This window comes from Lodderomyces beijingensis, assembly GCF_963989305.1.
Source record: "Lodderomyces beijingensis strain CBS 14171 genome assembly, chromosome: 8".
NCBI classification, from domain to species: domain Eukaryota; kingdom Fungi; phylum Ascomycota; class Pichiomycetes; order Serinales; family Debaryomycetaceae; genus Lodderomyces; species Lodderomyces beijingensis.
In genome coordinates, this window is record NC_089977.1 from 114,014 (window position 1) to 127,898 (window position 13,885).

At 47.5% G+C, this 13,885-nt stretch overlaps 8 protein-coding genes across 8 annotated transcripts; 3 read left to right on the forward strand and 5 right to left on the reverse strand. All coding sequences in view use genetic code 12, as the record gives it.

Moving 5' to 3' along the window:
* Nucleotides 1-279: 279 nt before the first annotated feature.
* LODBEIA_P58120 (uncharacterized protein) lies at nt 280-1,980 on the reverse strand (the record flags this gene model as incomplete). Its single annotated transcript, XM_066976186.1, has 1 exon — nt 280-1,980. One exon carries the CDS (start codon nt 1,978-1,980, stop codon nt 280-282), a length of 1,701 nt encoding a protein of 566 aa, XP_066832750.1.
* A 1,524-nt stretch (nt 1,981-3,504) lies between these two features.
* On the forward strand, nt 3,505-4,278 carry LODBEIA_P58130 (uncharacterized protein; the record flags this gene model as incomplete). Its single annotated transcript, XM_066976187.1, has 1 exon — nt 3,505-4,278. One exon carries the CDS (start codon nt 3,505-3,507, stop codon nt 4,276-4,278), a length of 774 nt encoding a protein of 257 aa, XP_066832751.1.
* A 65-nt stretch (nt 4,279-4,343) lies between these two features.
* LODBEIA_P58140 (uncharacterized protein) lies at nt 4,344-4,985 on the reverse strand (the record flags this gene model as incomplete). Its single annotated transcript, XM_066976188.1, has 1 exon — nt 4,344-4,985. One exon carries the CDS (start codon nt 4,983-4,985, stop codon nt 4,344-4,346), a length of 642 nt encoding a protein of 213 aa, XP_066832752.1.
* Nucleotides 4,986-5,130: 145 nt separating this feature from the next.
* LODBEIA_P58150 (uncharacterized protein) lies at nt 5,131-6,396 on the forward strand (the record flags this gene model as incomplete). The annotated part of the gene is made up of 1 exon (XM_066976189.1): nt 5,131-6,396. One exon carries the CDS (start codon nt 5,131-5,133, stop codon nt 6,394-6,396), a length of 1,266 nt encoding a protein of 421 aa, XP_066832753.1.
* A 219-nt stretch (nt 6,397-6,615) lies between these two features.
* On the forward strand, nt 6,616-8,379 carry LODBEIA_P58160 (uncharacterized protein; the record flags this gene model as incomplete). Its single annotated transcript, XM_066976190.1, has 1 exon — nt 6,616-8,379. The coding sequence occupies one exon, from the start codon at nt 6,616-6,618 to the stop codon at nt 8,377-8,379; it is 1,764 nt and encodes a 587-aa protein (XP_066832754.1).
* A 152-nt stretch (nt 8,380-8,531) lies between these two features.
* Nucleotides 8,532-9,777, reverse strand: LODBEIA_P58170 (40S ribosomal protein RACK1; the record flags this gene model as incomplete). Its single annotated transcript, XM_066976191.1, has 2 exons — nt 8,532-8,957; nt 9,253-9,777. The coding sequence occupies 2 exons, from the start codon at nt 9,775-9,777 to the stop codon at nt 8,532-8,534; spliced, it is 951 nt and encodes a 316-aa protein (XP_066832755.1).
* A 605-nt stretch (nt 9,778-10,382) lies between these two features.
* On the reverse strand, nt 10,383-12,176 carry LODBEIA_P58180 (uncharacterized protein; the record flags this gene model as incomplete). The annotated part of the gene is made up of 1 exon (XM_066976192.1): nt 10,383-12,176. The coding sequence occupies one exon, from the start codon at nt 12,174-12,176 to the stop codon at nt 10,383-10,385; it is 1,794 nt and encodes a 597-aa protein (XP_066832756.1).
* Nucleotides 12,177-12,841: 665 nt separating this feature from the next.
* LODBEIA_P58190 (uncharacterized protein) lies at nt 12,842-13,819 on the reverse strand (the record flags this gene model as incomplete). Its single annotated transcript, XM_066976193.1, has 1 exon — nt 12,842-13,819. One exon carries the CDS (start codon nt 13,817-13,819, stop codon nt 12,842-12,844), a length of 978 nt encoding a protein of 325 aa, XP_066832757.1.
* Between the last annotated feature and the right edge of the window lie 66 nt (nt 13,820-13,885).

Sequence of the window (13,885 nt, forward strand, 5' to 3'; positions counted from 1 at the left end):
AAATACAAAAAAAAAAAAGAGAATCCATAAGGGGATGTCACGAGGGTTTAAGGTACAAGGTAAATATCATGGTCATAATTAAAATTTCTAACATGCATTTCTAACTTTCGGAAACTCTCCAAAAACTTGTGTTCAATCTATGTCTCCCAGAAGACCGTCATTCCCATCACTCTAACATGTCTCTAAGCGTTTTAAAAAAAAAAAAATATAAAGGAAGAAGAAGAAGAAGAAATCATTAAAGAAATAAATTTGAAGGTGGAGGAGGGGGGAGGTTTGTCCTTAATGGTTTTTCAAATAATCATCCTTCCAGTCCCAATATTCCTGTAGTCTCAACTTTCCATACTCGGCGTAGTCAAAGTCGATGTTTGAAATTTCGCTTTGGATCATGGCCCATATCCCCCAGTAGAAGCCCGGCAAGCCGTAAAACATCTTGATTTCGTTAACGAGTTGGTTAATCTTTAACTCATCGTGCGACTCACCCACGCAGTCTAAATAGCCACGAACAAACTGCACGATGACGGGGTTCTGCGTGGTTGGTTCCGGGATTGCCGAGCGGTCGCAGTTGAACCCTTGCCACTCAGCTAGATGGTTTGCGATATCGAATGCTCGCGGTGCCGGGAGCATGTACTCGTAGTCTATGAACTTGACGGGGTTATGTTGGACTTGTGGGAGCTGTGCTGAGTCGGTGAATACATCTTGGTAGTTTGGCGGGACAATCACGTTTCCAGATAACAAGTCGCAATGGCATGAGACCACGGGTGAATTGACGTTTTCCAAGGTGGACTTGAGCCAGTGGAACTCTTGCTGCACAACGTCTTTTAGATTGTTGCCATCGACAAGCACCCCGTTGCGCGCGTGTTGCTGGAATGATCGAGTGAGCTCGTTGTTGATGGGGACGATTTCGATCCAATCGTCAATCAACTCCCATATATTCGAGATGAAGCGCTTTTTCTGCTTGCGAGTGGATTTCTTCTTGCTGAAGGAGTTTCTTCGGCCACTTAGCCTCAATGTTCTAATCTTGTCAACTCCTTCTTCGATAAGTTTATAGTTCAAGGACTTGTGCCAGTTGCCCAATTGCTGCGCCACAAGAGGATATATTCTCGGGTTGCTCAATTCTTCCGGCTTGAGGGATCGGCCTTGTAAGAACCCGTAGATCAAGCCGTTCTTGAACCTAGCGTGAACTTGCGGCGCCAATTCGATCGAATTCAAGATCAAGTGGGAAATAAACTCTCGATGCCTGTCGATGATCAAGTTTGTTCCGTGTCCATAGACTCTGATGAGGATGGTTGTTTCCTTGTTGTACTCGCACGATAAGAGCATATTGGTGATGCCACCGGTGACTTGGTTAATCACGAGTTTGTCGGCGTCTTTCCATTGCGGAAACACGCGAAGGATGAGTCGTTTGAGCTGCTGGAACTCGGTTTCCAAGTTTTCGGCTAAATTCACCACGTATCGGGGGAAATACAACGAGTGTGTAGTTAATGAGTTTGCCAAAGGCACGGGCGAGGGTGAAGGAGACGGACTTCTTGATCTTAGGTTACCGTTGGCATAGTAAGATGGCGGTGATGTTCCCAAAAACTGGTTTGAGTTTGGGTTTGAGTTTGAAGTTGCTGGGGTCGACGGCACATTCAAGCTGTTGCCATTCGAGGTGGTTTCCACCTCGACATCGGAGATAGACGGGTTGTTCAAGCTGTAAAGGAGATTTTTGTTTTTCACGTATAGCTTATCGGGGATGAAATCGGCGTCTTCTTTCAAAAAGACCCCAGTCTTGAACGCATGGTTGATTGAGTTTGTCTCTTGTTCTGTGGGGTCGTCTTCGATCTGCGTAAAGTGCACTTTCTGGTCCTGGATGAAGCAATAGGCCGCCGGCAAGAACTCTTCGCTCGTCGCTTGGACAGCGTCATCCTTGATGACGACTTTCAAGACCGTCTCTGTAGTCGAAGGAGTCACCTCCCGGCTACTTTCAAACGACGTCCCCATTTTTCTCTGAACCTTTGTAGCAAGCGTTGTGGCTGTATTGGGTAAGAGAGGTTTTATGGATTTGAAGGACCCTGCGCAAGAACTCGATCCGGGGGGGGGGGGGTTCAACCAATAACACTATCCTCTGGGGGGGGGGGGGCTTTTTTACCAGCGAAAAACGGCGTTTTGCTGACTGATTCTTTGTCTTGAGTAAAGCACTTGCCTTCCAATTGTAGCCTGAGTATTCTATAGCCAAGCCAGGGGGATGGAGGTGGTCGTAGTGGGTGTGCTCTGCACTGGTGTGGGAATCGGGGCGCTGGCTCTCCAGATGGTTGGAATTCGTGATAATTTTGGATCGTAATTTTTTCTCCAATTTGCGTTTGCGCCCACCTCCTCTCCCCGAGAGCACCGGCGCAGTTGTGCAAGGTCGGCAAAGCCCTTCCCGCAGGGCACGCAACTGGGCTCGGGCTGGGCGAGGCGAGTCGAAGCACAGGGCGGGAAGTATAGCAGGTGTATTGTATCAGTAGAGTTCTTTGATTGCTCGCTGACTCAACAATAGATAAAGCCGCAAGGGTGCAAACCCAAACAACCCCGAAATTCCAGGAACTGTAAGGAGTAACAATAACGAGAAGCTTGTCTTGTGTATCTCTACAGTGCCGTATTTGACTACATAGGGACCGCTCTTGGCTGTGAGCGCTCTCAAAGGTGTGGGAGCCCTGGTTGTATATCCATGTGAACTGCAATGATTGCGAAAAAGGGAAAAAGTTTGGTTTCAACGATGATAAGCCGTACACTGTTGTGTGTGGGGGGGGGGCATGGCACGGTAAATAACGGGTAACAAGGTATATAGCTCATCCACACTGGACTAGCAGCTTCGTTTGCCGCTGCTTTCCTCGTGTTTTACACGGTATTTGGCATTCTATGAGGTCATAACCTCCCACTGGTGATGGGGTTTTTTCGCAGCAATTAGCTGCAAAAAAATTAGAAAAAACTGCCAATCGCCATGGCAAAGAAAGCAAGCTGTCCGGGGAAGGTCTGATGGGGGTCCATGAGGCTACAGGTTGTATAGGTGACCGAGATTGCGACTCTGGAAGGAAATTTGCCATCACCACCGCTACTACCCTGATGTCTGGCGTATATCCGACTAATTGATGTGAAATATCACTCCAAAACATTTCGACGCGAGTGCCATACTCCACCAGCAATCTCAAGGCATCTTCCCAATAGCGAATGACACCAACCGTCTTCCTTTTTCTAACCTCACTGCCGTCCAATCTGCTCTGGCCTTGCGGCGAACTCCCACGGTGTGTTTCCCCGCTGAATTGTCCCTCGTTGGGCCGAGGCTTCAACGGCGCATTTGGTAGCGCAATTTACCGGAGTCAAGCCGCACACACATCCCGATGCGGAAATGCGTCTGCGGCTTTTTCCCAACGCGTCTCCCCGTTGGCCATCCCCCCCATCAACCGCCAGGAACCCCCTCCTCCTTTCTGTTGACCAGCCAAGGTTGCCTTGCCTTTCAGAGTCCAGTAGCAGGCAGTCAACAGCATGTACGGTGACACGGCGAATAAGCTAGCACTAGACGCTAAAAGGTTCCAGAACTTGCCAAGTATACCCATTTACCAAGCAGATCTCGTACGAGACATTGTAAAGGAAATCAATGATCTCAACAAGGATTCAGAATACTTGCAAACAACAAGAGACAAGCTACAAGAACAGAATGAGCAAGGAGAAGAAGAGGGAGAAAATGGAGTGTTGGCTGAGAACCAGAAGATCAACGAATGCCAAATATTTGTCACTCATTTGTCCATGAGACGAAACAAGCGGTGCTTACTAGCCTACGAGAAAGTGCGCAGTGATAAACTTGTCGAGTATGCATGGCTAAACATCGATCCTATGGACAACAGCTTGCAGCTGTCGACCACGGCAGCTGACGGAGAGGGCTCAGATACCGCCTCAAACACCACGGCCTCCACCTCAGCAGCGAAATCCAGCACCAACTCCGGCACGTCCTCGTCGAAGCTAATACCAAACTACACAACTCAACTAGACATGAACAACTTGAACCACTTTGAACAGGATTTTTATAAAAATTACCAGGACTTGACCATGAGCTATAAGCTGAAGTTTGGCGAGTACTTGGACTTGATGGGCGACCTAGAGCCCCCAACGGACATTTTCATCGACGTGCGATGTTTGAAAGATGGCGGCGACGTCACCACGGAATATGGTTCTTTCAACTTGATCAAGGATTCACAGTTTTATGTTCGCAAGAGTGATGTTGAAAGGTTGATCCAACAAGGTTATCTTGAGCAGATATAGGACAATCGCTCTATCAACGCTGGCAAACTAGGAAAAAAAAACAGGAAACAACTGTCTCCTGAAGGTTACTCAATCATTTCAAAGTCTTCTTCTGAAACGCTGTCCTTGCTGTGGTCTGCGTCCATCATCAGAACATCCTCTTTGTCTTTGTTTGGTTCTTCTTCCTTCTTGACTTCCGTAGTGACGGTTTTTTCCGTCTTGACCTCCCCTTCTGTACTCTTCACTTCTTCTTCTTCTTCTTCTTTCTCTTTCTCTTTCTCTTTCTCTTTCTTTAACCCGCTCTCCTCTTTAATCTCCTCTTTAATCTCCTCTTTGACCTCCACATCCATCGTTTGGTCTTCCTTTTTCAACAACTGGGCCAACTCCTTAATCTCCAACTTCAACTTATCCTGGCCCAACTGAGCATTCTTTTGATCGACATTGATAGGCAAAATCATGATACCGTCTTCGTTCCTATTGTACACACCAATGTTGTCGTCCATGTGCTTGACCTCTTTCCTCAAATCAATGGCAATTTTGCTCATTTGATCGAATATCAAGTTCGTATCCGATACAAATGCATCCTTCTCTTTACGCGAATATGTTTCAAAAAGAGTCGAAAAACTCTCGAGGAGCTGGACGACTCTGGAGTCAATCTCCGAAAGTGAGCATAGCCGGTCTTGAATGAAATTGTTAGCAATCTGTTCCTCTGCTCCTTCTCCTGACATTGTTGTAGTGGGTGGGGGCGGACTTTCTTGTGTTGATGTTGAACCACATCACACCCGGTTATCGAATTTCTCGCGATCTTGAAACTTTTACCCGCCATCACCAACAGCACCACCACTGACACCACCACCACCACCACCACCAAGAATGCCAATTGACCTCGGTCTAGCGAGGATAACCAAACTCCTATCCCATTTCAACAACCCCCACCTCAAATACAAATCGATCCATATAGCTGGCACCAACGGCAAAGGCTCGACACTAGCCTACTTGTCTTCGATACTCACCCAAAATGCAGTCCGCAACGGCAAGTTCACGTCGCCGCACATGATAGAGATCAACGACTGCATAGCCATCGACAACAAGACATACCCGAGGTCGAAGTTTGGCCTCGTCATGGACAAAGTGGTCGAGGCAGACCAACAGCTCAAGCTCAAATGCACCGAGTTTGAGATTTTGACCGTGGCAGCTTTCCGAATATTCGAGTTGGAAAAAGTCGAAATGGCGTTGATCGAGGTGGGTGTTGGCGGGAGACTAGACGCTACAAATGTGCTTGCTCCATACGACGCCAATCTGCAAACTGGGGTTGTAGCTACGGGGATAACCAAAATCGCCATGGACCACGAACTGTTGTTGGGAGACACGATCCAAAAAATAGCCGGTGAAAAAGCCGGGATCATGAAGCCGGGCGTCCCTTGCTTTGTCGATGCGCTGAACGAAGAGCACCTGGTTTTAGAAGTGCTACGAGACAGAGCCAAGCACGTGGAGTGCCCGCTAACAATAGTCAGCCCAGACCCTCACGACCTTGACATGGTCAAATTCAGTCCTTTGAAGGGGAATCACCAAATCCAGAACTTGGCCTTGGCACTCAGGATCCTAGGCTCACTCCACAGCCTTCACCTGTATCCTCCAGATGAAAAAACCATCGTTGAGGGCATCAAAAACACCCACTGGCCCGGGCGTCTTCAGTCGCTTGAAATGGCGCGGCTAGAGCAGGTGATACTAGACGGGGCCCATAACGAAAGCGCAGCTATCGAGTTGGGCAACTACTTGAAGACTCAATTCCCCCACCAGAAAATCACATTTGTCATCGGAGTCACCCGTGGCAAAGACGTCGACGGGATATTGAAACACATTGTACGAGCCGGAGACACCGTTATACCGAGTCTATTCCTGCAGCCTGACCGCATGCCCTGGATCCAGTGCGAGCAGGTTGATCGAATCGCGGAGACTGCAGCTAAATACTGCCGAGTTGAAACAGTTTCTCCAGACGCCTACATCACTGACATACGCAAACACCTACAACGCCAAACGACCACCAAACCCGGCGTCGTTGTCATCTGTGGAAGCTTGTACCTCGCTGGTGATGCCTTGAGAATGGTGGAGGGAAGCAAGTGGGCATCATCCAACTAAGTCGGCCCGACTTGCGGCCCGAGGGTCGGGCCGTGTGTAAATTGGTAGCATAATTTTTCACCCTTTTGACTCCTTTTCACCACCTCTGGCCAAAGAATGCGACGCGTGTGGTTCAACTCCTCCTACAGGTCAACCACATCCAAGTTTGAAAGCCCTCTTTCCCCCTCCCTGAGCTTGCCTTTGTCTTCCGGAAATTGTGTATCGTATCCTAGTTAAGCCATGGCGTTATCGGAGTTTGAGAAAAAGAGACAGGAAAACATCCGCAGGAACAAGGAGTTGTTGTCGAAGCTCAATCTTGATTCCATCTCCACCAAGATATCACGTGAAATCGAACGCAAGTCGGCATCACCGCAGCCAACACGGAAGAGACCCAGCAGGAGTGGTGCTCCGTTGAGAGTCAGCAAGAGGAACAAGACGGAAGTTGCGCCGCCTTTGCCAGCTCGCAGATCTCGTCGAATAGCAGGGATCCAGTCGGCAGAAGATGACCCTGAAGGCTACGCTAAGCACCGCGAGGAAGAAGAGGCTAAAGCGCGTCGGAAACGTGAATATGAGGAGTTGAAAAGAACGAAATTGTTTGGCGATTTCAGCTTGATCGATTTGATCACTGACAAAAGGAAAGGCGAGATGCTATTTGAAGATAAAGTCAGAAACAGAGTGAAGGAGGAAAAGGAAAATGAACAAGGAGAAGAAGGAGAAGAAGAAGAAGAAAACGGGGCGAAGCAGTCCAGCGATGAAGCCGAGGAAATCACAGAACAAGAAAACAAAGTCTTGCACCTTTTGCAATCGCTAGGGGACAAATTCTCAGCCGGCGATTTCTATGAACAGATCAAGAACAGCAAAAGCACGCAGAGCAGATCCATCGATGCTAAACGGCTGGAGTTTGAAAAATTGAGGATTTTCCCCGAGTTTGACCCGCTTGAGGTCAAGCTTACCCATAATCGAATAACATCCATCATGTTTCATCCTTCTACGCGAGATCGGGTGGTTGCAGCAGGTGACACTAACGGTAACGTCGGAATATGGGCCCCCGACTTTAATTCCAAAGAGCCCACCATTTCAATCATGCGTCCCCACGGCAGGAACATTTCGAAAATCATCACCCCCAAATCCCATTTGGAAAAAATATACACCGCGTCTTACGACGGCAGCATCCGATCGCTCGATCTCAACAAGCTCACCACGTCAGAAGTGTTGTCGATAAGCGAGGAGGAACACGGAGGTATATCCGATATCAATTTGGTGCGAGAAGACCCCAATTTGCTATACCTTAGCACCCTAGAAGGCGAGTTCTTGACTCACGATTTGAGAATGAGCAGCAGCAGCAAGAGGACAAAGTTTTTGAGGTTGCACGATAAAAAAATCGGAGGGTTCGCCGTCAACCCCAACAACTCCTATCAAATCGCAAGTGCATCGCTAGACCGAACGCTTCGGCTCTGGGACTTGCGCAAGGTTGACAGGCTGGAATATTCAGAGTATGCACAACAAAAGAGCCCCCACATGTACGGCAACTACACGTCTCGTCTATCCGTCTCCACCGTTGATTGGAACCTCGATAACCATCTCGTTTGCAATGGGTACGATGACCAGATATGTATATTCGACTATAGCAAACCCCCCATTATAACCAAATGGAGCGACACCTACATGCCCGATTACAAACCAACTAGAAACGGCAGCAGCAAAAATGATGACATTGAACTTCCCGAGAATTTGACACCCGTGAACAGGATCAAGCACAATTGTCAAACTGGAAGATGGGTATCCATCCTCAAGGCCCGGTGGCAAGAGAACCCCGCCGACGGGGTGCAAAAGTTTATCATTGGCAACATGAAGCGTGGAATGGACGTTTACGACCAGAACGGGGTTTTACTTGCGCACTTGGACGACGAAATTAACGCTGTGCCTGCCGTCTGTTCATTACATCCAACTCAAAACTGGGCTGTTGGAGGAAGTGCTAGTGGAAAGATCTACCTATTGCAATAAACTACCCACCACCAACTCAATACATTGTAATTGATCTAGTTTCCTTCATTAAACCTATATTACAAACACGCATGCAAAACACAAACGCACTTTATACATTAAAACCCATCCCTTTCATAGAAGTTGTACATAAAAAACATAAACCACTAATTTTAAGCAGAAGGAGTCATAACTTGCCATACTCTAATGACGTTATCGGTGTAACCAGCAAACAAGTTTTGGCCATCAGCAGACCAGGCCAATGAGATAGCTTCGGGGTCCTTGGCATTGGCACCAATAGCAAATTCAGGCTTCAACTCATCCAACAATTCTCTTTCACGCAATTTGAAAATCTTGATTCCCGAAGTAGTAGCAGCAGCCAACCAGTATCTGTTTGGAGAGAAGGCCAAAGCGTGGACTTCAGCCTTGGCGTCCAAGGTGTAGAGAGTCTTGTTGGAGTTCAAGTCCCACAAGATGATGACACCGTCCTTACCGGCAGAGGCACACAAGGATCCATCTGGTGACAAAGTGATACATGAAATGTAACCAGTGTGGCCGATAAAGTCAGCGTTGGTTGAGTAATCCCTCAAGTCCCATGACTAAAAGTAATTCAAACAAGTTAGTAAAAAACAAAGAACAGAAATTGCTAATGTCTTTTCCGGTTCCCCAACCCTCTTCTATATTTTCTTTTTTGTTTTCTTTTTGGAATCAGAGATCTTGGTGATAAATAAAATGTCTCATTCGGGAGATGAATGGCCACCTCCCGTCTGAAGTAGCAAATATAATCAAATCATCACTCAAAAAAAAAAAAAAGAAATATAGAAGCCGGAAAGGAACCCAAAAAGGAACTGAATAGTTGAAAAGCTGAATAGCTGTCGGGCTAGTGTCACATACCTTAACAGTCTTGTCCCAAGAAGCAGAAATGACAGTGGAGTTGTCCAGGGCTGGCGAGATTCTAACGGTGGAGACCCAGTCATTGTGGCCAGTCAAAGTAGCCATACATTCACCAACGGTGTTCCAAACCTTGATAGTCTTGTCTCTAGAAGCAGAGACAATCTGTCTCAAGTTCTTAGAAATGGAAACACTCAAGACATCGCCCTTGTGGCCAACGAATCTAGTGGAGGCACCAGATTCCAAGTCCCACAATCTCAAGGTCTTGTCCCATGAGGCACTCAAAGCGTAAGCACCATCAGCAGCAATGGTGACGTCCTGAACAATGTGCGAGTGGCCAGTGAAGGACTTCTTTGGTACACCGTACTGGTTGTCTTCACCACCGGTCAATTCCCACTTGATCAAAGTCTTGTCTCTTGAACCGGACAACAACAAGTCTGGGTGGAGTGGGGTGGTGGCTAAGGAAGTAACCCAGCCGTTGTGGCCTTCTAAAGTACCTCTGAGAACTAAAACTTCTTGGTCTGACATAATTGATGGTATAAACTGTGGTTTTTGTTTTGGCTGTTAAAAACTTGTTTCGTTGGAGGTAACCGGTGGGAAAAGTTTTTGAAAAATTTTTTGCAGACACCACCGCAGGAGGAAATCGCTGCCGTGGGAGGAGGAGGAGGGGGTAGTGCACGTGGGCCCAATTTGCGATGGATTTGAAAAATGGCAAAGCACCGCGTAGAACTCAGTCCGGTAGCGCAAATTTTTTGCAGCCGAAAATTAGCAGTTGGTAGCAACAACAGGCACGTGACTTTTAGTCACGTTACCGAGCAAACTACGGTGTTGGAGGTACGGGAGTGGATTATGGTTGGTTGTGTTGACAGAAGCGTCTTGAGTCTTGAGGCTTGAGTCTCGAGTTTTTGAGTCTTTGAGGTTTGAGTTTAGAGCCTGTACTTTGCTGTTGGCAACCAAGGAACCAAAGTGGGAGGTTGGTAACGCATTGTAGGAGCTTAGCTTCCGGTATTGCAACTAGTAAAGACAATACCCGTTAAAGTCCTCTCTACAGAAGCTCAAAAGTCCCACCTCAGTTTTCTTCAAGGTGATTAATATGTATATGTATATGTATATATGTAATTTCTATAGGGCTTCTAGTAAGTTACAACAGCCCATGATGCTAAAACAGCCAAGATGCAACTGACACCAATGACAAAAACAACAAAGCTCTTTTCGAAAGCACCGATCTTGCTGCCACACAATTTCAAATAAAACAAGCAGGGCAAGATGATGCAAATGATGAAACAGATGGAAGCACCCAAGATGCCGATGATTTTTTCAAACTCGGGAAACACAATGGCCAAAAGGACAAACACGGCATTTACGCCTACTCGAATGAGAAATTTCGCCACTGCGTTAACGGACTCCCTCAAGCTGGTCTTGGCCACTTGGTCAACACCAACCAAAACGTCCAACGCCGAGATTATTGGCTTGGCATTGAGTGGGGTCTTGGCCAAAGGGATGATGCATATGAGCCCGCTGATCAAAGGGTACACCCAGCTTGGGTACCCTTTGGTTTCCAACAAGGTGTTGGTAACTTCATTGCTGCACTTGGCTCCAAACATCAAGAACCCAATGATGGCCATCGACGTGTCCGTGGCCAAGGTAATGAAATAGGTGTAGCGCAACGACCGGGTGAATTTGTATGGATGGCGCATATCGCTTTTCAAATTGGGAAAAATTGCATGCCCGCCAAATGGCGCCATAAGGATCCCCACCGCGAGAAGCAAGTTCGCCGTTGAAGAAGGCCACAAGTTAGTCGGCATGGCATGGATCAACGAGCCAGGCGAAGATTGCTTCAACAACCCGCATAACATAACCAATAACGTGATGGAAATAGTTGATAGGATCCCCAAGAGTGAGAAAATCGACAAAATGGGCAATGGCAAAAAGGTAAATGGAGTGAGGATGCAAAATGTGATCAACTTGGTGGTGGTGTCGTCATCGCTTATAACACCTTTCAAGGAGTCGCTGAACAAGATGATCAAGGAGACTCCGGCACCCATGAGATCTACCGAGAACAACAACGAGATAATCAACTTTGCAGTCGACCCATATGCCGCGTGGCCCAAGTCGGCATAGGTCATGATCGTGTCATCTGTGTTTATGGCCGTGCTTAGCAAAGTGGCAGTCCAATAGGTGATCAAGCCGCACGCCAACAAGATGGGCACACCCAACACCCACCCAGCTTTCATCAACCCCACGGGCAAAGCCAATAACCCGACACCAATCAACACATTCACCGAATTGAAGATTGTTTGAGGCACAGTAGACTGGCCCGCCAACACCGTAACTATATTCCCTTCGCCGTCTTCGATTTTCTTTAAAAAGACTTGCGATGCAGTTGTAGCTTGACTAATGGAACTTCTGAAGCTTGAGAAACTAGGCTGCGCAAATTTCTTCCTGCTACGCCCAATAGGTATACCGACACCTGCAAAATCGGTGCTCCCATGCCTTGACCTCGAGTCGTTTATGGCATTGACAATATCATCGTGGTAAAACACCTCATTGTTGGGACTCAAGGCACTATCCAAATCCATCGGGGTGTTATTCATGAACAACTGGTTTCTATTGTGGATATCGGTAACCACTGAACTCAACCTCTCGCCACGATACGAGGGAACCATAAACTCCGGGTCAAAAGTCTCATCCTCGGGGAATTCGCCATCTCTGTTTGTTCTCGGCGACGGGTTGTCGGTGAAAAATGACCGCTTTTTATGGATATCGTTATCGATTTTCGATGCTGTGAAGAACTGGGCACGAGTAAATGAACTAGCAAAATTGTGAAGTGAATTGGGGCCCTTGAATGAACCGATTGGTGCATCTAGAAAGGAATGAGACGGACGTCTCGAGAGCAACGAGCTGGTTTCGTTGAAATCATGACTCATTGCTGACTCTAGTTTGAAAAAAAAAAGGAGCGAGCTATGGTAAATCGGTAGCAAAAGTGCAATGTATGCTAGTGTAGTGACGGTGATTCTGCTGTTGCTGCTGCCGTTGTTGTTGAACTTGCAGAGATAAGAGACGTTGGTTCTTTGCAGTTGACGTGTGTTGATGGAACGGGGAATTATCAACACAGCAATTGAGGTGTGCGGCGCCGCCGTTGATTTACCCAAATAAGTAAGTTGTATTACCAAATCGGTCAGATCTCGGATCCGCCGCCGCAGTACCGCATATGGTAGCGAATATTCATAAAAATGGCCCGAGGTCACGTGCATATCACGTGAGCTGCTGCGGCTGACAACTCCGCTCCAAGAGGACGGTCTGGTTGACATTGGGGCTTGGTGTCAAGAGGATGCTTTGAATGGACAAAAAGTAAGGGTCCGTGTATATAATTCTACATGTGGTTGGTATTGTCCCGGAAGTTTCCTCAAAAAATGCACCGACACTCGATGGAACCTAGCGAAACACAACTAGTATTCCCGTTCCCACATCATGTTTTGCCGTCTCTTTTGCTAACCCTCTTCGAGCCTCTTGCCTTGGGCTGGAGCCAAAAGCGGCTTCCAAACTAAAGCCTCTAGAAAGATCATTATGGATTCCAAAAAAAAAGTGCACTTTACACCCCCCATTCTTGTGCAATTGCATCCACATTTTCAACGACGACAAAGTCCGATTTATCATGGTGGACTTTTACGGCCTTTGCACCCTCGCTCCACTGGTCCAACCCTTGTAAAACTCTAGTTGTAGGGTCACAGAAACTCAACCCTGCAAGCAACGTATAGTAAGCGTCATTTCCCGCGTTATGCAAATAGCCATGCGGTATACCCAAGTACCTCAAGCAGGCACGCAAACTGTTGCCGCCGGATTTCGAGATACGACCCATCGCGAGCGTGTCTATCATGTTCAAGTCGCGTGGTAAGTGGATGCCCAAATTTGCGAGATAGCGTATTTCCGCAGACACGCTGTGGCCAATGAGGACCCCGGCATGCTGCACGAGATATTTGTTCAAAATTCGGCCCAATAGCTGAATTGCGTCCGCCTTGGCCATCACTAAAGTCTTGCCATTCATGAAATGGTCTTTGTTGTCAATCACGTACTTGCGATTCCTGAGCATGATATTCTCTCGAATCACGATATGCAACGGCTTGATTTGGGGCACTCTGGTGTCCGCTGGTGCGTTTTCAAGAATCGCTATTCCAATCTCAGTAACTTTAGACGGCTGGAACTCGTGAGACTCGAAATCTAGAGCTAGCACTGGCCTATCGCGAGGGTGCACGAGTCGAACGGCATGGCAAAGCACCGCCATGGAAGTGCTTTGTTTGCCTTTTTCGAAAACGAAATGATTGTTTGATAAATACTCGTCCATGCCAATCTTGTACCCCTGAAGCAACTTCTCTTTCAACGTTTTGTAAGCTGCCGATACCGGTGGTGGTGGAGGAGGAGGAGGTGGTGGTGGTGGCTTTTCAAATTTGGACATCATTTTGTAGTCTACCTTTCCATCCGATGGCCGCAGCTCGTTGATTTTCCTCCAGCGGGTCTTCAGCTCTACCAGCACAGTCTTGGACCGCAGCTGGATATACGTTTGCCTTGCCATCCTGCGTATCATGGGAAGTCTAGATGTCGCCGACCTGTGATGCCGATACGCCGTGGTGTTAGGTGC